General features: G+C 37.8%; 1 protein-coding gene across 3 annotated transcripts in view; it reads left to right on the top strand.

The window, feature by feature from the left end:
- The window catches only part of nbas (NBAS subunit of NRZ tethering complex), a 255,796-nt gene that overhangs the window by 76,095 nt on the left and 156,543 nt on the right, over nt 1–23,158 (top strand). For all 3 annotated transcript variants that reach the window (XM_060853540.1, XM_060853548.1, XM_060853560.1), the window contains 4 exons: nt 10,629–10,814; nt 13,402–13,575; nt 14,288–14,421; nt 18,947–19,009. In XM_060853540.1, the coding sequence (XP_060709523.1) occupies nt 10,629–10,814; nt 13,402–13,575; nt 14,288–14,421; nt 18,947–19,009 (557 nt within the window). The remainder of the gene's footprint in view (nt 1–10,628; nt 10,815–13,401; nt 13,576–14,287; nt 14,422–18,946; nt 19,010–23,158) is intronic.

Below are 23,158 nucleotides of genomic sequence, written 5' to 3'. Positions count from 1 at the left end.
CAGCTGGTGGGAGGGGGACTTCAGTCTCCCCTGAAGTTCAGCCCATATCCCGAGTACAGACCAAGATTATACTTAGTAAAAATGTCTACTTATTACAATTGGTTAGACTAGCTACAGCTAAACATTTACAAACTGTTAGCATTTATCACTGCTAATTAAATTCCCTTATAAACTCTCCCTTACACAGACAGGCAAATAATACATGGGGATGAAAACTGGAAAGAGATTCAGAAACTTTTGTCCACAAATTCTCTTGGATTGGTTCTTGCTGATCTGAAAACTGCTGCTTTTCCAAATGTGTCAACTAGTTTGCAAGAGGCATAGGGTGGTCGGTTCATTTGTAAAATATTTCTGATATCAGTTAAAAGTCACAGCTTATATCAACTGTTTAAGGGAAGATTAATTGGTTTTCTTAAGGCTTAAAGTGAGTTTTGACTGCAGAGAACTGAAACCACTTCTGAACTGGTGGACATCAACGTCTTCTCATCTTGTTCCCAGCCCTAAGGCTGTTCATTTACCTGACAACTAGTCACGCAGTTGTTGGCAGGAAAAAGGCTTTTGTCATCAATAACTGGTGACCATTCAATTGACCAATCAGCTTATTGTTGCCACTCAGCTGCATCTGTACATAAAACTGCATGGATCCAGTTCCACTGCAAATACTTCAATTACTGATTGTTACAATAGCTGTTTATAGAATGTTCACCATGTGTGTCAAGCCACCAGCTGGTTATAGAATGTTCACCGTGGGTGTCAAGCTACTTGCTTTTCAAACCATGAAGCACTCTTGCAAGACACCAGGTTTGAAAATAGTTCTTAGTAATTTTAGTTCATAAATTATGAAAAGCACAAAAATAAAAAGACACGGTTCTCATACTAGCCAGCAATGCCTGTGAACAAATAAAAACAATTCTTTTAAAGATCAGAAGTAGAAGGAATCATGTTGGTGCAGAAAGCTCCTGTGGGAACTGTACTCCATAATTTATCACTATAAATAAGTTGTGGCTTCAAAGTGATCCAAAACCTAATCATAACTGCAGTGGGAGATGTGACATTGAATCTTGAATGTTTCCCCACACACTGTTGTAGAGCCTTCATGTAATTTGGTGAAGAAGCCAGAAGGCAAATCTTCTGTTGATGAAAATTGAGGTTTCACTGACATTCAGTTGCGCTTGAGCAAAGGTCTGCCAGTGTACACTTCAGTACCATGTGTGGACCCTCCTTTTCTATCAGTAGTTTCTTTCTAATGGCAGAATTGTCATTAGAAAATATAGACCTGTATTTTTTTGCTATATTTGTTGATTCTCTCCCTGCAAGTCGCTCTTATCAAAAGTTGTATTGCTTTTAGTGACCACATAGTGGCACCCAATCTTAATTTATGTAAGCAATCAGTTTTAAAATAATTATATCAATAATTATATCACATGAATCATTGCGTCATATCCGTTATGGATAGTGTAACAATTTTGCTTTCATGTTCGTAAGGGAAAAGGAAGGAGCAATAATTTTATTTGTACATAAATGGAGCTGCAACTATTCTTGACCATAAAAAGTTTAAATAGGAGAACACGTACTTGAATGGATTAACTATATAAAAATCAGAATGAAAAAAATAGTAAAGATTCTGTCATTTATTTTTTTGCTGAAATTTTAGTCATTAGGATTCCTGACAAATGGTCAATAGCAATGCTTCTTAGCTACATCATATCTTTTTGTCTGAGTCAAAGATTGTTTTGACAATCAAATTTAAATATCATTTAGCGATGTAATATATGTGATCTACAAAGTATTTATCAAAGTTTTCATCCTGTTCAACATTGCTTTTGATTAATAGTCATTGACTCAGAAGAACATAATGAATAAAAGTAGCAGTAGATAATGGCCCCTTGTGCACATTCCACCATTTAGTATGATTATGATTAATTCTCTGCTTCAACTCTATTGTCCTGCCTGTTTCCCCAATATCTCTTGATTTCTTAACTGATCAAAAACGGTTCTATTGCTGTCTGGGATGCTTTCAATATGGGGCATCCATAATTCTCTGAGGAAGCAAATTCCAAAAATACACAACCCTTTGAGTGAGAAAACTCCCCTCCTTTCAGTTCTAAAGGAATGTTTCTTTATCCTAAAACTGTTGCTCTGTGTTAGATTCCCCTGCTAGGTAAAACGAGCTCTCAATATTTACCCTGTCTGATCCTTTCCAAATCATGCATGGTTCAATGAGAATCACAAAGAGTGTAAATCCAATCTGCTCAGTTTCTCAATATAGGGCAGCCCTCTCATTATAGTGATCAATCTAGTAAAGTCTCACCGCCTGCAAGGCAAGTATATAAACAGCAATCCAGTGCTGTCTTACTGTAGAGTAGGTAAACCCTTCAGGTTTATTTTTCTCAATTGCCTATCCCAGTTATCTCTTTAAATAATTTATTGTCTTACTTTTCCTATCCTTGTGGGCATTGACTGTTTACTTTTATAGTTTTCATTTGTTTAGAGAGTGATTATTTTTATTTTGAGCCAGTGGCAAAGTTATGTTGAATTATTTTGCTCATTTTCCCCCAAACATCTGATTGAGCACAGTTCAAACAGAGTAATAACTGTTAGAAAAAATGTAAAGGTTATGCAAGAACTTTTTCAATCGCATGAAATAATTCCACCTTTCCCTCACTAAATCTACTACATATTCAAGAAATTCATTGATGTGCAAGAGAAACACTGCCATGTTTTGAATCAAGATATGTACAAAGACATGAAAAAATGTCAGCAGCAGTGAGTGCATTGACAAGAGTGGATTTAAAAAAAATAAAATACAGTGTCTGATGAAGAATGCTAAAGGTTAATGAAATGGAAAGCTGCTAGCAATTATTTTATCTCCTTTGTGACATATGTAGATCTTCTATTTCTCTGTTTAAAAAAAAGCTTTTGCATGTTATGCATTGATAATTTTCAGTACATTCAGTTTTGCAAGATTATCTTTAAGCACTTGAAATGCACACCTCTTACTTCATAATACCATTTTTAACTTCATGCAATAATACATTTCTGAGCTTCATCAATAATTCCCTTATTGATGGCATTGGTGGAATTAAAATAAACAATGTCAGTTCTTTTCCATTTTCGATTATTTGCAGCTTTCAAATGACCTGTTTCCTTTTAATCAGTTAAATTGACTGAATGTAAAGATGGGTAGGGACAGAGGTAGGCCATTCGGCCCCTTGAACCTGCTGTGCCATTCCAAAAGGTCATGGCTGATCATTAAGGGTGACCTCGAATTTTTAAACAGTGACTCTCTCTCTCTCTCTCTCTCCCCCCTCCCCCCCCCCCCCCCCCATTCGAGACTCACCCACTAGAGTAAACATCGTTTCCATGCCCACCTTATCAAGAACATTTAGAACTTCAATTAAGTCATTACTCACATTTTAAACTCCTGTGTAAATCAGTTCTGTCTGTCCAAGTTTTCAACGTAAGACAACCTGCTCATTGAACTGTCAATCAAGTAATCTTTCTCTGATCTGTATCTGACATATTTGCATCCTTCCTTAATTGAGAGTCCAAAATTGTGTACACAAATCAAGATATGGTTTTATCAATACCTTGCACCACTGAAGCATAACACTTTGTGTTCACTTCCTCTTATTATAAGGATAACGTTCCATTAACCACCTTAATTATTTACATTTAACATTTTGTGTGTCGTGCAGTGGAACACCGAGATCCCTCTGCGTTTCAGCACTTATTCGCTATTTAAGTAATGCGCTGCTTTTTTTTACTTTATCTGCCTCATGAACAACTTCACATTTTCAAACATTATGTTTCATCTGTATCCATGCCCAGCTAAACTTGATTTTGACTTCTACAAATCTGCTTCCCTATTTAGCTTGGTGTCATTGGCAAATTTTGTTTCTGGGTTTTTGTTTTGCTCATCTACATCATGGATACAAATTGTCAAAACTCCAGATTCCCACAGCGCCCTACCTATCACATTCTTCCAATCAGAAGAAGATCCATGTATGCATCCTTAAGGCCAGCCAGCTAGCCAATCTTCCTGATGAAGGGCTCCTGCCCAAAACGTGATTTTTCCTGCTCCTCAGATGCTGCCCGACCTGCTGTGCTTTTCAAGCGCCACTCTAATCTTGACTCTGACCTCCAGCATCTGCAGTCCTCACTTTTGTTTATCAATGCCATTAGACTGGTTACCTCTTAAAGAATATACTTCTATATTTTGAAAAAAATTCTCTCACAGGGTAAGGGCACTGCTGGCTAGACCACAATATATTACCCATCCCTAATTGTCAAGAGGACAGTTAAGAGACAACTACATTGCTGGTGGGTCTGGGGTCACATAGAGGCCAGACCAGATAAGCAGAACAGTTTTCTTCCTTAAAGGACATTAGTGAACCAGATGTGTTTTTCAGATAATCAACAATGGATTTGTGGTCACCATTGGTCTGGAAAAACAATTCCAGATTTTTTTCAAATTGAATTCAAATTCACCATCTGCTGTGGTGGCTATTGAAACCCAGCTTCCCAGAAAGTTCCCTGTGTCTCGGTTTTAACATTCCTGATGAAGGGCTTATGCTCGAAACGTCGAATTCTCTATTCCTGAGATGCTGCCTAACCTGCTGTGCTTTGACCAGCAACACATTTGCAGCTGTGATCTCCAGCATCTGCAGACCTCATTTTTTACTCTCTGTTTTAACAGTCCAGTGATAATTCCACTAGGCCATCAGCTCTACTTTCTACAATAGCCTTTTGTGTGCATCTTGTGAAATGTCCTTTGCAAATCCAGTTGATTAAGGAGCTCCCCATTATCCACAACAAGTTACTCATTTGAACAACTTCAATAAATTTGTTAAAACTGACTTTTCTTTCACTAAACCGTACTGGCTTTTTCCAATTATGTTGAAGGTTTTGAAGTGTTCAGAACAAGCTCGTTTAGTGATCAATTCTGGCACTTCCCTACATTTGATATCAAGCTATCTGACTTAAAATTCCATTTCCTGCCTGCCTATCTCCCTTGGCTATAATGTATGTGCTTGCTACTTGCTAGTCTGATGGCACCTTTCTGACACAATTGAATTTTTAAAAATCAACACCAACTCATCAGCAACCTCATGTGAGACCCTCAAATGGAGTTGTTCAGGACCTGAAGGCATGTAACCCTGCAGTCCATCAGTTTGTTAGTACTGTTTCCTTGATGATTGTAACCTCATCAAATCTTTGCTTTCTTCCACATCCTAATTTATATTAAATCCATGTAATAACTGTTGCCTCAGCGGTGAAAATAGAAACCAAGTATTCAATCATTATGACCACTGCTTTACTGTCATCAATTATTAACTTTCCTTCTTAGTCTGTAGAGGACCAGCATTTACCTTTTCTCTTTTTAGATATCTATCGAAACTCTTGGTCTAACTTTACATTACTAGCTTGCTGCCTCTCATACTCTATTTTTCCCTGATTAAACTTCGAATCATTTTCTGCAGTTCTTTGTACTCTGACTAAATATCTGAACTGCCACATTTTGTGCAATTGCACACTTTTACTTTAAGTTTGATGCTTTCCTGAACTGATTGTGTAATTAGCTACAGGTGTGGATCCTCCCCTTTGAATATACCTTTCTAGTCAGATTGTAATTATTCTGAGAATTCTGAAATATTCGCTTTAATATCTGCAACTGCTTTCTATTTATCTATCCACTGGCGAGCATTGTAGTTCACTTCAGTTACTCCAGCCTTCATTCTCACATAGTTGCTGTAATTTAAGTTTAAAATACTAGACTTCTCCCTTTCAAACTGAAAATACTGTAAATAAAAATCACATTGTCATTGCTGCTGCAAAGCGGTGACTTTACTCTGTGGTTCCTAATTAATCCTGTTTCATTACACAATTATATTGTAAAAATCTGTGCTTTGCTTGGTTCCAGAACTTGCTGTTCTAAAGACCCAGCACAAAAGCATTCTATAATCCCTCATCTAAGCTACTATTGTATGTCTTATTTATCCAGTTTATTTGTGGATTAAAGTCATACATGAAAATTGCCATCCCTTTATCATAAACCCCAGTATGTCTCTCACACTGGTTATTGTGTGGGGGCAGGTAGACTGCTCCCACTTGTGACTTCTTTTCCCCTACCAATTCTACGTAATCTCCTGAAACCAGATCATTTCTAACTACTGCTTGAAAACCGCCTTTGATTAACAGTGTTTTATGTAGCCTCCTATTCAACTAGAATGTCATGTACCCGTCAATATTTCAGGAATGATCCTTGTCCTCTTGCTGTCTGGTCTGAATAATGATCAGTCATGGTTATTTACTTGATTATACACTGTCAATTTATTTGATTTCTTATGAATGCAATGCACTTTCAGGTACAGCACTTCTAGCTAGTCTAGGTTTTGTTTTCTCTCACTGTCCCTTCCTGTCATTCTTGATCTTCTTTTCCCATATTTTCTTTTGCTCTCCTGCCTTTGCATTCTCTCTTTTCACTGCCCCCACTACTTTCTCCATGATCTTATTTTGCTTTAAAGCCCCTCCGCATCCTTAGTTTTGTCACTTACATTTATCACATAAATGTATCATTTTCACAATTACACATTGTTTCCCTTAAAATGAAAGTTTCATTTTAATTGCTGTTATCTGGATTGATCCATCTTTTTAAATTAATTTCTTTGCATATTCACTTCATTATTTTTGGTTTTTAATTGATCACTAGACTCTGTTTATCTTCTTCTTGTTATTCATTTCTTAATCATCAATGCAGCAGAATAAAATATGAACTAAGCATTTCTGTAACTTGATTGTAATGTCCAGAGGAGAAGGATAAACGCAATTTGTTTCATTCTTAATTTTGAGTTTCTTTGCCAATTATGTATGGTCAAGGTAAGAGGTTAGATAAAATAATGGTAGAAACCACGCCAGTAAACCATTTGAACATCATAATTTATTTACTTGATTACAATCAGAAAAAGAAATGTTGATTCATGTGATGCAAAATGCTATGAACTTGAACATTATGCAGCAAATCACTTTTGAGCTAAAATTTTGATTTATTTAGAAAGCACATCTGTCTTTCTGTAATGGAATCAATTTGCTGATAATACAAGAAATGTTTCTGAAGATATTAGACAAAATAATTGAGGCTCATATGGTCATGTCATAAAAGCATCAGACACTCTCAGTTTGTGTAGATAAATTACTATTGCGGTTCATGATATTCATGAACAGTGTAACATCAATAGTTACAAAATCAGTACTGCACATTTTTTGAGTGACATTGATATTCTGTAGCTCACCACCACCTTTTTAAGGGCATCTAAGAAGACCAATAAATAGTCATGCAGTCAGTGACACCCCAAATCCTCTGAAGAAAACAGGTAATATTCTGTAAAATTGCTTAGGAAGTAGATTTAGATTAGATTAGATTACTTACAGCGTGGAAACAGGCCCTTCGGCCCAACAAGTCCACACCGACCCGCCGAAGCGCAACCCACCCATACCCCTACATTTACCCCTTACCTAACACTAGGGGCAATTTAGCATGGCCAATTCACCTGACCCACAGATCTTTGTGACTGTGGGAGGAAACCGGAGCATCCGGAGGAAACCCACGCAGACATGGGGAGAACGTGCAAACTCCACACAGTCAGTCGCCTGAGTCGGGAATTGAACCTGGGTCTCGGGCGCTGTGAGGCAGCAGTGCTAACCACTGTGCCACCGTGCCGCCCACTAATTTATAGAACATATGATCAACATTTCTTGATGCTCACAAAGAGGATGCTAAAGAAACTCAAGTCTGGTAGCATCTGTGGAGGGAGAAACAGTGTTAACATCTTGAGTTTTACTTTACCTTTAAAAAAGCCATCTTGCTCTCTCACTCCTATTCCTGTCCTGGGCATGCTGCAATGTTCCAATAAAGCTTAAGGAGCAACATTTCATTTTCTACTCAGGCATTTTATGGCGTTGAGGTCTCAATACTAGATTCAGTAACTTCAGGAACTGATCGCATCATACCTGTTATCCTTTTCTGTTACATTCTCTTCCCCAAGCCTTGTCTTTTTGTGTGTTCTATACTCTTATTATAAAAGACCCACTCCCTTTCACACCTTAAGTTACACCCATTTTACATTTCTTTTACTCTTTTTCTCTTTCTCCACCATTAATAACCTCGTTGTCTTTTGTACTGGGTCTCTACCTCTGTCAAAAGTGAAAAGAAAAATTTATAACACCCTTTAGCTGTAAAGTATAGTCGTATTGGATTCGAAATTCTGTTTCTCTCGCCATAGATGCTGAATTTGCCTTGTGTTGAGTGCATTTATTTCAGATTTCCAGCATCCAATGTATTTTGTCGTTATTTGGAAATTTCTCGTTTCTTGCAGTTTACTGCAGAAAGGTAATATCCACTGACAAAGCAATTATCTTGTAACTTATTCAAAGTGTATTTCACATACTAATGAACAAATATAGCCTTCTGTTTTTGTTGTCATTTTGGGGTAAATTAGACGAAACACAAAGTTTTATTTTTCTTCACTCACTGATGGGATGTGGCTGATGCTTGTTAGGCTAAATACATGTCCTTTTTTTTCTGTTGCTTTTGAGGAGGTGGCGTTGAACTCCTATAATACATGTGATGTAAACAGATCCAGAATATTATTAAGGAGGAAATTCTAGGATGTTGACTCAGTGACACTGAAGGAACGGTGATATATTTCCAAATTAGGATGGTCAGTGGACTGTAAGGGAACCTGCAGGTGGTTGTGTTCCACCTATTTGCTATCCTTGTCTTCCGAGATGGTAGTGGTCATGCATTGGAAAGGAGTCTAGGTGAGGTTTTGCAGTGCTTCTTGAAGATGGTGCATTCTACTGGTGCTGAGCCTCAGTGTTGGAGGGAGTGAATATTTGTGGATGGAGTGCCAGTCAGGTGGGCTGTTTTTTTTTTGCTGTTGGTGTTCAGCTTCTCGAACTGGATCCATCCAAGCAAATGAGAAGTATTCCATCACACTCCTGACTTGTTCCTTGCAGGCTTTGGGGAATCAAGAGGTGAGTTATTTGCTGCATGGTTCTTAGCCTCTGATCAGGTCTTATGGCCACAGCATTTATCCAGCTGGTAAAGTTCAATTTCTGGTCAGTGGCAGCCCTTTGATGTTGATGTCGGGGGATTCACTGATGGTTATGCCGTTGTATTTCAAGAAGCAATAGGTCAATTCTCTTTTGTAAGAGATAATCATTGCTTGGAACTTGTGTGGTGTGGAAAATACTTGTGACTTGTCAGCCAAATCCTGAACATACAGGTTTTCCTGCATTTAGACATTGCCTCAGAGTCTGAAGAGTCCCGAATTGTACAGAAGATTGTACAATCACTATCGAACATCTCCACTTCTGACCTCATGATGGCAGGGACTGATTGATGAAGCACTTGAAGATGATTGGGCCTTTTAGCTATATTAGGTTACACATTTGGTTTTGGATGAATATGTCACATGTTGAGTATTTGTTGAAGGTCTTCTAATGGTTTTTTGTTTTGTTGGTGGCATTTTTTTGTCAGGGAAGCGATAAAGCAGCTGATCCAAATTAAGTATGCTGCATTATACCTCATTTTCTTTTAATCCTTAGACAACCAGTGACTTGTATGTTTTTCTGTTCTGTTGTTTGACCATCTGCCTTTTTTACTGCAGGAGTTACATAAAACAAAAGTAAGGAATGCACTTGGCAAATGAATGCCTTGTTAATAACAAACTGTTGTGGCCAGTAAAGTACATAGGCAGCAAATGAATGAGACATAGAAATGATGCTCACCTGCAGTATTAATCTACTCTTCTTCGGAGGAAAGACAATTCTGTTGGAGTTTTTAATTATTGTCTGGTGTAATGTCTGACCTATAATAGATGATGCTGGGCTTTGAAAGTGCTTCCTCACTTCTCTTTCTGTATATGTTCACATTTTTGACATCTCTTTAAGTAATGAAACCACCGCAGTAACATCAGCTACTACCAATAAATATTTAGTTTGTGCAATAATGTTCATGGAATGAAATAAATTTATATTTAAACTGATTTAAGACATCACATCTACATGCACACAAACACACAAAGCTACAGAAAGTCTTTATTTTGGGCACTCATTAAACAAAAACCTACATTACTGCAGTATGTAAAAGGACAAATGTGTAGTATGAATGTACAAGTACTGTTCAGTGGAAGCTAATTAGATTAATTTGAGAAGTCAAATTTTTCAACATCTTTCACATGAATTAACTTTGAAAGATTTTGGGATCCATGTCATTTGCTGTCCCCTCACTTTTGAGACTGGAATCAAAATCCAACTCGACTTCATGACATGAAAGCCTTTTCTGTTTTTTTTTGGAGTTTTTAATTATGAGTGTAAGTCTACTTCATATAGTGTTCCATAATTCAAAAAATGACACTCTTATCCAGATGGAGAAATGAAAGAATTGTCATTGGAGTTTTGGGTAATGCTACAGAATGGATATTTAACTGGAGCCAACATTTAAGCCAATAAATAAAATAGGCATAAGGTAATGGGTCAGAGGACTGAAAATCAAAAAGTTTTCATCTGTAAACCATGCCAAAGGCTTTGATCAGTTTTAATGTTGCTATATAACATGCCTTTAGGTGGATTGTGCCTTATCTCTAGTGCGCCTTGGCAAGGAGAGGAACATCCCTGGATTAGAGGTTCTATGCGATGATCTGATCACTCTGGAAACTCTCGTGTATGAAGCAGGAGCTGATCCAACTCTTTCTTTGAAGGAACTGCAACAGATGAAAGACATCGATAAACTGAGGCAATTAATGATCAATGTAAGCTGTACAAATTTGGTTCAAAAGGTCTTCATTTTTATATTAATAATTCTGTAGTTTGGCGATTTCGTTTGTCACTGGCTGGCTTTATAAGCTGAGAAGTAATTCGTATGAAAAGATTTTACTGACAGGTGTTTGAAACAAATTCTTCTAGTCCCCACATTGTTCAATATGTAAAAAGCATAAATGCCTACCTTTATCCCAAGCATCTGACAACATCACTTTGAGCCGTTGCAAGAAATAAAGGGAAATCTAATCATCAGGATGTGGATGCCTCCGCTAGCTGGAAGTATAGTGGCAGCTCTGTGGAGCCATTCCCAAGAAAGCCAACAGGTTTAAGTTCCAAGTAGGCATTTGTTTTCATGATGTCAGTCTTCCCAGCTCCTCTGAGAGCAGCACCACCTCCTCACCTCTACCCCTACCCCTACCACTAGAAATCCTTGACGTTGGGGTAATGTCAGACTTTGGCAGCACTGCTCGAAGCAGTGGCTCCTGCTGATGCTGTAGCCGGTCCAGGTCAAGAAACAGTGCCCATGCCTCAGGGAACAGGAGAGGAAGGGCAGGTTCAGGTCAGACCCCCCCATAATATTTTAAGGAGGTAGCCTAGACCCGAACTTTTATAATTTTAAAGGCAGGTGTGATGTGGGTGTTGCAGGTGGGATGCAACTGGTCAAACCACTCGCCTTTGAGCAAAACAGAATTCACTTAAACACTACTGTTGAAACACAAACAAAACAAAAGCAGAATTCAGAATAACACTCACTATTGGAAATCTTAACCAAATCAATACAGCAACTTAATTAATTATTCCATTGCATATCATCACACAAACACACCTCTTGACAAAAACATAAATTCAAACAGATTTTTACAGGCAGGAGAGAACAGCGTCCAGAGAGATTTCAGAGAAAGTCAGAGGAATTCTTTTACTGAAACTTGCAACACTTCTGGACACTTGCATTTTGTGACTGTTAAAGCAAAAAAAAAACTAGAAAACCTGAACTGGGAGAACTGGCCACTTCCTTTCCATTGTTAAAATATTTTTTAAAAGACTCAAAGGCCTCTTGAAAGCTGGACTCTTTGGCACGTCTGCTTTTGCACTCTCTCTTCAAAAAACAATCCAGGACTTGATAACCTTTTTTAAAGTGATTACATTGTCACATGAAGGCCCCTGTCAGACATTATAGAGACATTAGTATTTAGGGCAAGCAGTGAAGGTCTGCAGTCACGATGATTCATGTCTCCATTAAGTCTTTCATTTGGCCATGTCTGCCCTTGTCAAAGTCACCCTAACCCCCACACCACATGACCAAAGGCATATTGGCTGATCACAATTGACAGATTAGTTGTGTGTCTCGGCCCCTTGCTGGCTAAGAATCCGTGTTGGTGGAGAGAGGTCTCCAACTAGCCAATTTAGAGCCTCACTTAGCCTCTGGCTGAGAAAGCCTCCTTGGGCTGTTCCACTTTGGACCAAATCAGAGGAAAATTGGAAACTGTGGAATGTCTGCCAATCCTCCCTGTTTGTGAACCCACCTACTGAATTCTACTTAGGTGTGCAAAAGAAGCTGACTGTGAATTGTTATCTGATTTATCCTGAAATGCGTTTGGAATATTGTGAGCAGTATTGGGTCCAATATCAACGAAGGTGTTGAAAGAGATCTAGTGGAGGTTTACGAGAATGATCCTGGGGAGGAAGGGCTTGACGTATGAGGAGCAGTTGAGGAGTCTGTCTGTATTTGATGGAGTTTTAGAAGATGAGGGGTGATCTGATTGAAACTTAGTGAATACTGAAAGGCCTGGATAGAATGGATGTGGAGAAGATGTTTCCACTCAGAGATGCAAGCATAGCCTCTGAGTGAAAGGATGACCCTTTCAAACTGAGATGAGAAATTTCTTCAGCCAGAGGGTGGTAAATCTGTGGAACTCATTGCCTCAGAGGGCCGAGGAGGCCAAGTCATTGAATGTCTTTAAGACAGAGAGAGAGATGTTCTTGATTAGTAATAGGATCAAGTGTTAGGGGGAGAAAGCAGGGGAATATAGTTAAACACAATCAGCCATAATCAAATGGCAGAGTGTTTTGATGGGCCAAATGACATAAGTCTGCTTCATATCATATGGTCTTAGTGGAATTTAAACTTTATTTAGTTATAAGTAAAAGCCAGTGCCTACCTACTCCATGCAGCTGAACAGTATATTGCTAGTTGTTGTGGTTGTGTTCGCCGAGCTGGGAATTTGTGTTGCAGACGTTTCGTCCCCTGTCGAGGTGACATCCTCAGTGCTTGGGAGCCTCCTGTGAGGATGTCACCTAGACAGGGGACCAAACGTCTGCAGCACAAATCCCCATCTCGGCGAACACAACCACAACAACGAGCACCCGAGCTGCAAATCTTTGCACAAACTTTGAGTATATTGCTAGTTATGTTATATTTTCAACAATTATTATGATGATGTATCTATTCTAAATAATTAATTGAAAATAATGCATTGCGATAAACCTCAAGTTTTGAAAATATGATGAACATTTTCTTTCAATAATGCAATACCTATGTACAAGTTACTATGATGTCTTTTTTTTATATTCTTGTAGTCCTCTGAGGAAATGTATATAAAGAATGTCTACCAGTGGGTGGTTCCTTTCCTGCATCGCTGCGAGAGTAAAAATACTGGACATGCTGATGAGTTGCTAAGAGAATACTTAGTAACAGAAGCAAAAGAGGATTTGAAGTACCCTTTGAAAATATTTCAGCAATCTAAACCTGATGTATGTTTGTTGCACTGTTAATTTTCATGGTTTCAAGGAATGATGAAGCAGAGTTGACTTTTTCTTAATTAATCTTCCCATTGCAAACCATTTACCACATGAGTTCTCTGGCCAAGGGCACAGTTAAGCACTCAGCTCCCAGGAATGTGTTGCAATGCCCAGCATTAACTTGTGCATAATAATGCCTCTATCCCTTTGGGAAAATTATTGGTGTTTGCTCTTTTTTTTGATGATTCTGTAATTGAAAAGTGTGGAAAGAAGCCTTTGACCTGCTGTTCTTCAGTTCAGCCCATTTATATTAACAAATATGATGTAGTTTCATTTTTGGAAGGATTCCACTTTGCCATTAATAAGTCATGTAAACCAAAAGGTGAAATGATCAGAGTCAGTTTTCACTGTTCATTTAGTTACTGCGATATCATAACCTACTGAGGCAACATGACATGAGATTTTCACTCTTAAGCATTTTTTTCCGTCTGTACGTTAGCAGTGTTCTTAATTTGATACCAACGTACATGTTGTTACTTGTTTGTTTATGCTGGGAAACCACTAGATTTTAATGCACTTGATGCTTTTTGTAACTTGCTGTACATTTCTTTCTTGCAGTGTTTTCAATTTTTTTCACAAAACAAAGCAACAAGAATAACAATAGTTATTCTCAAAATACACCAGAAACCTGGTTCATTCCATCCTTATCTTTTTTTTCAATTAGTGTCAGCAGAAAATTATTCCTGACCATCACCAGTTAATGGCAGTAGCCCTGGAATGTCTCTACAACTGTGAACGGGATGATCAGTTGGCTCTTTGTTATGATATCCTTGAATGCTTACCACAGCGGGGCTTTGGGTATGTATGATCTAAATCATGAACATTTATAGGTTGACTGTTTTGTTATACAACAACAATTATTCTGAAGACCATTGACCAATTTCAAAATGAATTGTTGCCAGTGCACACTCCTCTTCTACCTCATATATTTCCAAAAATGTATTTTTTTTAGTTGTAATTGGGGTTCATAAGATAAACAGATATCTTGCCATCGAACAGACAGGGAATTGAGGAATTGACATTAGCTTTTTTATTTATTCAGGGATATCAGCTTTGCTGATTGGGCCACCATTTATTGCCCAGCCCTGATAGGTCTTGAGAATGTGATGATGAGTTGTCTTTTTGAACTGCTGCACTCCATTTATTGGACCCACAGTGCTGTTAGGGAGAGAGTTCCACAATTTTGAGCCAATGATGGTAATGGATCAGCAATATATGTCCAAGTCAGGATGGTGAGTGGTTTGGAGGGGACCTTCCAGATGGTGATGTTCCCATGTGTCTTCTGCCTTTGACCTTTTGGATGGTAGTGGTCTTGGATTTGGAAGATAGCCTGAAAGGAGCCCGACTGAATTTCTGCAGTATGCTTTGTAGATGGAGCACACTGTCTCTGCTGTGTGTTGGTGGAGAGAGTAATTGTTTAAGGATGTGATGCCAAACAAGCCAGTTATAAGCTAGGTTCATGATCTACATGAAGAATGATGGTTGGAGACTAATGTGGATCCAAAACACTGGTATAATCCATTGCATTGAATATCTTGATTCTCTGCAGTAGATTCTACATAATATTATGTTGCTTAGCACGTATTTTTATTATAAATTTGAGTGAAGTAAATTTATAAAAGTCAATGATCCGGTATTTTTTGAAAACTTCTGCTGAAACCAATGTGTAAGTATGGCATATCTGACATGCAAAAATTTGTTGAAACTCAGGCATAAATAAATTGTGCCAATTCCAAACCACAAGCAAGTTTTCTCTAATTTTGTGCCAATGTTTTGTGGCATCTCCATCAAAGCAACACAGTATTCCTTCACCACCTACAAGTCTCCAGCACTGCCTTACACAATAAAAGTGCAACATAGATAAATTTCCTGGAATTATTTGGGTTCTAAACAGTGTACACATAACTGGAACAGAACCGAAAACACAGATTCTGATCACTAATGGTGCAGTTTTGTTTTTTCTAATGTTGAAAAGTGAATTCTTCTTAATGATGCATTCAGCATATTTCAATTTCTATTAAAACAAATCACATTGAAACCTGAAATCTTCCACAATTGTTTTTAATCATGCTATGTCTAATATCCATAAATGATATTTGATGTATTTTGCTGGTTTTAATGCAGACCAAGGTCCTTCAAGAAGGAATATGGCTAAAATTCACTGTTTTCCTCCCCAATTAGAGTTAGAATACCTGTGGAAACAGGTCATTTGGCCCAACAAGTCCACACCGACCCTCTGAAGTGTAAGCAAACCAGACCCATTTCCCCTACACCTATTACTCGACATTTACCCCTGACTAAAGCACCTAGCCTACACATCCCTGAACATTATGGGCAATTTAGCATGGCCAATTCACCTAACCTAATTGTGGGAGGAAACCCATGCAGACATGGGGAGAATGTGCAAACTCCAAACAGACAGTGGCCTGAGGCTGGAATTGAACCCAGGTCCTGGCGCTGAGACAGCGTAAATAAAATTATGTATTTGTCCAATTGTTTGTGCTGATTTCTATTTGTTTTCTGCCCCTTTTCCACCAACATATGATAATGAAATCTCAATATTTCAAAGATAACCAACTGAAGATCAATGGAAATTTTGGCATAACTTACCAGTTAGACTGTTCTAGGGCAGTCAGGAATGCATATATATGCAAAACTCACTGAGGAGGGTAAGTAAGCAATAAATTTGGTAGATAATTAATGTTAAAACTAAAATTGTCCCCACAAATACTAGAAATTAAAACAGAAACAATGAGTGGTTATGCTTTGGCTTAATTAAGAGCTTAAAAATGTGTTGCTGGAAAAGCGCAGCAGGTCAGGCAGCGTCAATGGAACAGGAGAATCGACGATTCGGGCATAAGCCTTCTCCTGAAGAAGGGCCTATGCCCGAAACGTTGATTCTCCTGTTCCATTGATGCTGCCTGACCTGCTGCGCTTTTCCAGCAACACATTTTTAAGCTCTGATCTCCGCATCTGTAGTCCTGACGTTCTCCTTTTGGTTTAATTAAGTTTGCTTACTAAGTAGGTCTATATTCCTATGAAAAAATGTTGCCACATGAAACGTGAGGTCCGTCAGAGCTTGACTTGGTAATAGTCTCAAGTGAATGCTCACTATTGTCTCAACCCAAGGTAAAACATAAAGTGGATAATGTGTTTTTGATTAATTAATCTGATTATGATTTTTTTCCCTTTCCTCATTTTTGAGTTTCTCCTTTTTGATGAATATTACCAATAATTGTAACATAACATGTACCAAATTGGCTTTGGTGGAAATTTTGTTCAAACTTTCGCTTCAACCATTAATGTCAATACCTAATTGTGAGATAGATGTAATGCCTATCCTCTTTGTTGCTGCTTGCAGCTCCTCTTGCCACAAGATTTGTTATTACCATACTTGTTTGTCATGAGCCATTCTCATACATTGTAGTTCATCTCTTCCTTTTTTTATTGCATCCTCCTCAAGTAGTTATTAATGACAATCCTTGAACACTGTATAGTTAATTAATCATGTTGTAAAGGCAATGGCAATAATTTTGAGCAGGGGATAATGCTGATTGGAGGAAGTAGTTGTTCGAATGCCAGTTTATTCCTACTTGTGTTTCCTGTCCGTTTTAAGACACTACCCCAATCCAATTACTTTAATTTTACACATTAACCTCTTGTGTGAGACTTTAGCAAAAACCTTCTGAAAGTTCAAATAAACCACATCGATTGACTCCCCTTCAACTCTACAAGTTGCATCCTCAAACAATTCCAGTTGATTTATCAAGCATGATTTCCCTTGCATAAATCTATGCAAACTCTGCCCAGTCCTGTCACTGTTTTCCAAGTATTCTGCTATTAAATCTTTTATAATGGACTCTGACATTTTTCCTACTACTGCCAGCAGGTTGAGTAATGTATAATTTCTAATTTTATCTCTATTTCCTTTTTTAAATAGAGAGGTTACTTTAGCTATTCTCCAATCAGTAGGAACTGTTCCAAATCGAAAGAATCTTCTAAATTGACCACCAATGCATGCACTGTTTCTATGACTATTATATACTGGGAGATGTAGATTATCAAGCCTGGGGGATTGATCCGTTCTCAATCCCATCAATTTCCCCAGTGCCATTTCCTTACTTATACTGGTTTCCTTCCATTTCTCCGTCTTGCTGAATGCTGTGTTCCCAATATTTCGAAGATGTCATTTGTGTCCTACTTTGTGAACCCAAAATCGAAGTATGCATTTAGTTGGTCGTGTATTTTCTTGTTAACCATTATAAATTCCCCTGTTTTTGTCTGTAAGAGACCTACATTTGTCTTCACCAATCTTTTTTATCTTCACATCCATATTGATTGTTCTACCTGTTGATTTTGTTAGCATCTAGCGAGCTCCAAATTTAGATGTCAAAATGTGTTACCCCTTACAAGCATAATGCAACATGAAACTGCTGCGTTTCTTTCTGTGGTTCTTTTATGTCTCGGAAAATTGCTAATTCCATTTTTTCTTTGTCCAGCTACCCATGATTCAGATGTTTAATGTAATTTCCCTCCGATGACTACAAAATATATTATGCTGTCATAATATTTTAATATCATAGAACTATAGAATCCTACAGTGCAGAGGGAGGCCACTTGGCCTATCCTGTCTGTACTGGCTCCCATATGAATTTTGTAGATATTTCAATTCTCCACACCTGTCATAGCCTTTGAAATTCATCACTTTGACATATCTATCTGGCTCTCTTTTGAAAGCACCTATGGAATCCAGCACCACCACTCTCCCAGGCAATGCATTCCAAATCCTGAATGCTCTCTTAGACAAGAATATGGGCTCGAACTTTCAGGAAAACAATATCCAACCAAAGACTTAGGTCAGTTAATAGGATGTACATTCAGCTGATGAATGTCTTGAAACATCTTCAGTCTTTTAATTTAGTTTATCAGTAAAGGTAAATCAGATTTAAGAATCTAAAAATATCATCCACCAAGAGTACCATTAGGTTAGAATCTTGAGTTGTGTGGAAGGTGATATTGTAAAGATAAGTAGATTCTATAAGTTAGTCCATTTTCCCAGTTTCACCATCTCCGCTGCAGTTCTGAAGGGTCACTGAACTTGAAACATTAACTCTGCTTTCTCTCCAATGATGCTGCCAGACCTGCGGAGTTTCTCCAGCAATTTCTATTGCTGTTTGTTTCCTATTGCTTAGATAATTGTTTTACAACTATGTATCGAATAGAACTCAGACTAATGGCAGTATCAGTTATTCAGCCAAAAACTGATGGCATGTCATTTAAAGGTATAAAAACAGTTTTTTTTTCCGTTGTGCTTTTATCACAGTCCAGAGACAGAAATGTCTAAAACTCTGCATGACCAGGTTGACCTTTTGGAACAACATCTGAGGTAAGACTTCTCCCCTTCTGATTTATATGCATCCATTTAAAATATGCCTAACGATAAAAACTTGATGATGAGATATACTGTCAGTAATTGAGTGCAGCACAGTACGAGTAAGATGTTTTGAATTGCTGTAGTATTGGGACATGCTTGTTTCTTTGTGTGTCTGCATTCTAGTTTTCAGTAACTGAGGCACAAGGGCATTCTGGTCCCTTTTGAACATCAACATTTCCCAGTATATTATCCATTAAGAATTACTCTGCATGCCTGTTTTTCCTGTCAAAGTGGATAAATTCACATTTTTCCACATTATATTCCATCTGTCATGTTCCCACCCACTCACTCGTGTCTAAATTCCCTTTGATTGTTATCAACACGCATTTTTGCAGTTTTATATCATTAGCAAATTTGGAAATGTTACATTTGGTCCCCCCATCTAAATTGTTCTGAAGAAGGGTCACTGGATATGTCATATTAATTTAGCTTTCTCTCCACAGATGCTGCCAGACCTGCTGAGTTGGTCTAGCAATTTCTGCTTTTGTTCCAAATTGTTGACATAGATTATGAATAGCTAGAGCCCAAGCATTGATCCTTCTGGTGTCCCACTCATCATAGCCTGTCAACCTGAGAATGATCCATTTAATCCTATTGTCTCTTTTCTGTCCATTAACCAATTCTCAATTGATACCATTATAATACCCCAAATCCCACATGCTTTTTTTTTGAAAATCCAAACATAATCACTGGTTCTCTCCAATCTGCTCCACCAGTTGCATCTTCAAAGCAACTTCAACAGATTTGTCAAACATGATTTCCCTTGTGTAAATCCATGCCTAATCCTCCTGCAGTTGTTTCACTCTCCAGTTATCTTGTCTTTTACAATAGATTCAAGTTTTTCCTCTACTGCATGGCTGGTTAACAGGTTTGGTGTTCCTCAATTTCTTTCTCCCTCCTTTCTTAAATAGTTGTGTTACATTTGCGACCTTCCAATCTATGGAAGCATTCCAAAATTCTTTGAATTTTGAAAGATGGTCACCAATGCATCTTTTATCTCCACAACCAGTCTTTGAAATGACTGATCATTGGGCCCAGGGGATTGATCGACTTTCAGTCCCATTAATTTCTCCAGGACTGTTCTTTTAAACTGTGATTTCTTTAAGTTTCCCATTTTCACTAGACCCTTGATTGTCTCGTATTTCTGGAAAGTTTTTTGTACCCACTTTATGAAGACAGATGCAAAGAGAAACAAAACAAATCTTGCCATTTCCTTTTCCCTGCTGTAAGTTCTAGTCTCTGCCTACGATGGGCCCACATTTGCCTTTGCTACTTGTTTCCTTTTTACATAATTATACAATCTGTTTTTGTTTTTAGCTGTAGTACTTGGACGTTCTATTTTCTTTTTCTTCATCGGTTTCTTTGGCATATTTTAGTGAATTATAAATGCTCCTAGTCCTTAGGATTACTACTTTTTTTATTGCAACTTTCTAAGCTTCCTCCTTTGATCGATAACAGTATTTAATTTTTCTTGTTAGTCATGATTAACTAACATTTCCACCTAGGTTTTTGTTCCTCGAAGGCAAATTTGTTGGGAATCATATATTAGTTCTTTTAAATATTAGCATTTGTTTATCTCCTATCATGCCGTTTAATGTATTTTCTCAATCTGCCACAGCCATTTTGCCTCCCCTTCCTTTGTAATGTCCTTTGTTTAGATTTAAAGCTTTAGTGTTAGGTTGAGCCACATCATTTTCAGATTCAGATAAATTCTATCTTACTGTGGTCACTGCCCCCTTGAAACTTCTTTAAAATGACATTATTAATTACCCTTTCTTAATGCAAAATACTCAATCTGACGTGGTTTATTTTCGAGTTGGTTCCTTAAACATTGTTCTGGAATGCCATCTCCGATACATTCCATGATTAATTAGGTTTACCCAGTCTATATGTTGACATCTGACATAAATACCATGTAATCCTTGTTTCCTAATTTCTGTTATGCCCTACATTTTTGCTACTGTTTGGTGGCCTATAAACAACTCCTACCAATGTTTGTTGCCTGTTAGTGTTTCCTAGATCCACCCAAGCCAATTTTACATCTTGATTTTTCAATTGAAGATTCCATCTCACTGATGTACTGAGCACACCCTTGATTCATTAACCTCTCATCCTTTTCACATTTCTTAAATGGTCCCTTCCTTGGTCACCCTAAATCCATGTCTCATAAAAATAGCATTATATCATATCTGCTTCTTTCATCTGTGCTGTTAACTAATTTATCTTGTTGAGAACATTGTACGAATTCATTCTGTCCTGATTATTTTCACAACCTCTTGGCTGATCTGCTGGCCCAGACTGAGGTTTGTCCACTCTCTTCCTTCCTGTCTTAGTGCGATTATTACTTTCCTTATTTCTGCTTTGCTGTCTTGCCTTGAGCTCTCTCTTAAATTTACCACATCTTAAAAAATCCCTTTTTTTGACGATTTTATTTAAAGCGCTCTCTATGTGCCAGCCAGAATACTGGTCCTAGTATGGCACAGGCAAAACCTATCCCAATAGTACAACTCCCGCTTTCACCGGTACTGATGTCACCACTTTCTCTGAATTAAAACTCATTTCTCTCTCAGAAATCTTTGGACTAATTTTATTTACCCTACTTCAATTATATTGTGGCTTAGGAAATAATCTAGTGATTATTACCTTTGAAGTTCTGCTTTTTAATTTAACTCTGAGTTGCTCATAAACCTAACTTTCTTGCTTATTTTGTTGGCACTTAATGTTGACCACAACAATGCCCTTCACCTCTCACTACAAGCTTCTACCTAGCTCAGTGCAAGATGTCCTAAGTTAAGAAGTCAGGTTTTGTAACAATTACATTGCCTATTTAATTTCAAACTATGGAGTTGGAGGTCTTAAGAATAGCTAATTAGCCCTTCTACTTGGTTACTTCTCCCTTGTTTCTGTGGAGATAGGCGTTGTGATGGGTCGAGTCCATAGCAAGCAATTGTAGTATTAAGTTACCAGGATGTCATATAACTTTATTCGCAGCACAAGTTACTGCCTCAGGGAGCTCCAATAGACTGGTTCAGAATTACTTACTGTCCGCAGCATCATGTTGACTCTGATTAACTTGAACGTCTCCAAGTGCTCAGTTCTAGCTACTTCTGTAATAACTTCAAACATTCTCCCTATGACAGATGTTAAGTTAGCTGGTCTGAGTGTTCTGTTTATGGTACGACTCCCTTTTTGAATAAAGAATTGACATGTACTACTGAGATCACCTTTGAATCAAGGGGATTTTGGAAAATGAAAATCAGTGTATGAACTCTCTCTTTTAAGTAAAGCTATTACTTTTAAAATGGAATGCAGCCCATCAGCACCCAAGCACTTTTCAGCCTGTAGCTCCATCACCTTACTCAATACCACTTCTCTGGTTAGTGTCATTGCCCTGAATTCCTCCCCTTTTTTTTAATGAATGCTGCTCTTGGATTTTTAAAAAAATTTCCTCCATAATGAAAAATGATTCAAATTTGTCTCCTTTTATTCCATTATTTCTTCAAACTCCCTTTCTAGACAACAAGTGTCGCTTGTTAAGCCTTCTTCTTGAAATATTTATAGAACCACTTTGTATAACTTTGTATTTTTGGCCAGCTTTTCTCTCATTAGCTAATTTTTTCCTTATTAAATTTCGAGTTTTTTTTAATGTTCTGTCCAATTTTCTGCCACCTGGCTTAGTGAGCTTTCATAGAATTGTTACCCCACACAAGGAGACCATTCGTCCCATTGTGTCAGTACCTGTTCTATTACTTTGTAAAAAAAAACTCCTGCTATTTCTATCCAAATAAATTATCCAATGCTGTCTTGAATGCCTCAATTGAACCTACCTCCTGTACACTTGCAGTTAGTGCATTCCACAGCCTAACCATTCGCTGTGTGTAAAGATTTTTCTCTCATTACCCTTTGTTTGTTTGTACATCACTTTAAATCTATGCCATATCATTCTTTCTTTTCATTTTATGGGCAGTTACTCCATCCAGCCCTATCATAATTTTGAAAATCTCTACCAAATCTCCTCTGAGCTTCCATCTCTCCTCAGAGTATAGTCCCAGCTTCTGACACTGAAAAGTGTCAGTCCTGGAACATCCTTGTAACTCACTC

This window comes from Hemiscyllium ocellatum, chromosome 3 (genome assembly GCF_020745735.1).
Source record: "Hemiscyllium ocellatum isolate sHemOce1 chromosome 3, sHemOce1.pat.X.cur, whole genome shotgun sequence".
Lineage (NCBI taxonomy): Eukaryota > Metazoa > Chordata > Chondrichthyes > Orectolobiformes > Hemiscylliidae > Hemiscyllium > Hemiscyllium ocellatum.
The sequence above is the reverse complement of the archived record's forward strand: the minus strand, read 5'-3'. Positions and strand labels throughout refer to the sequence as shown.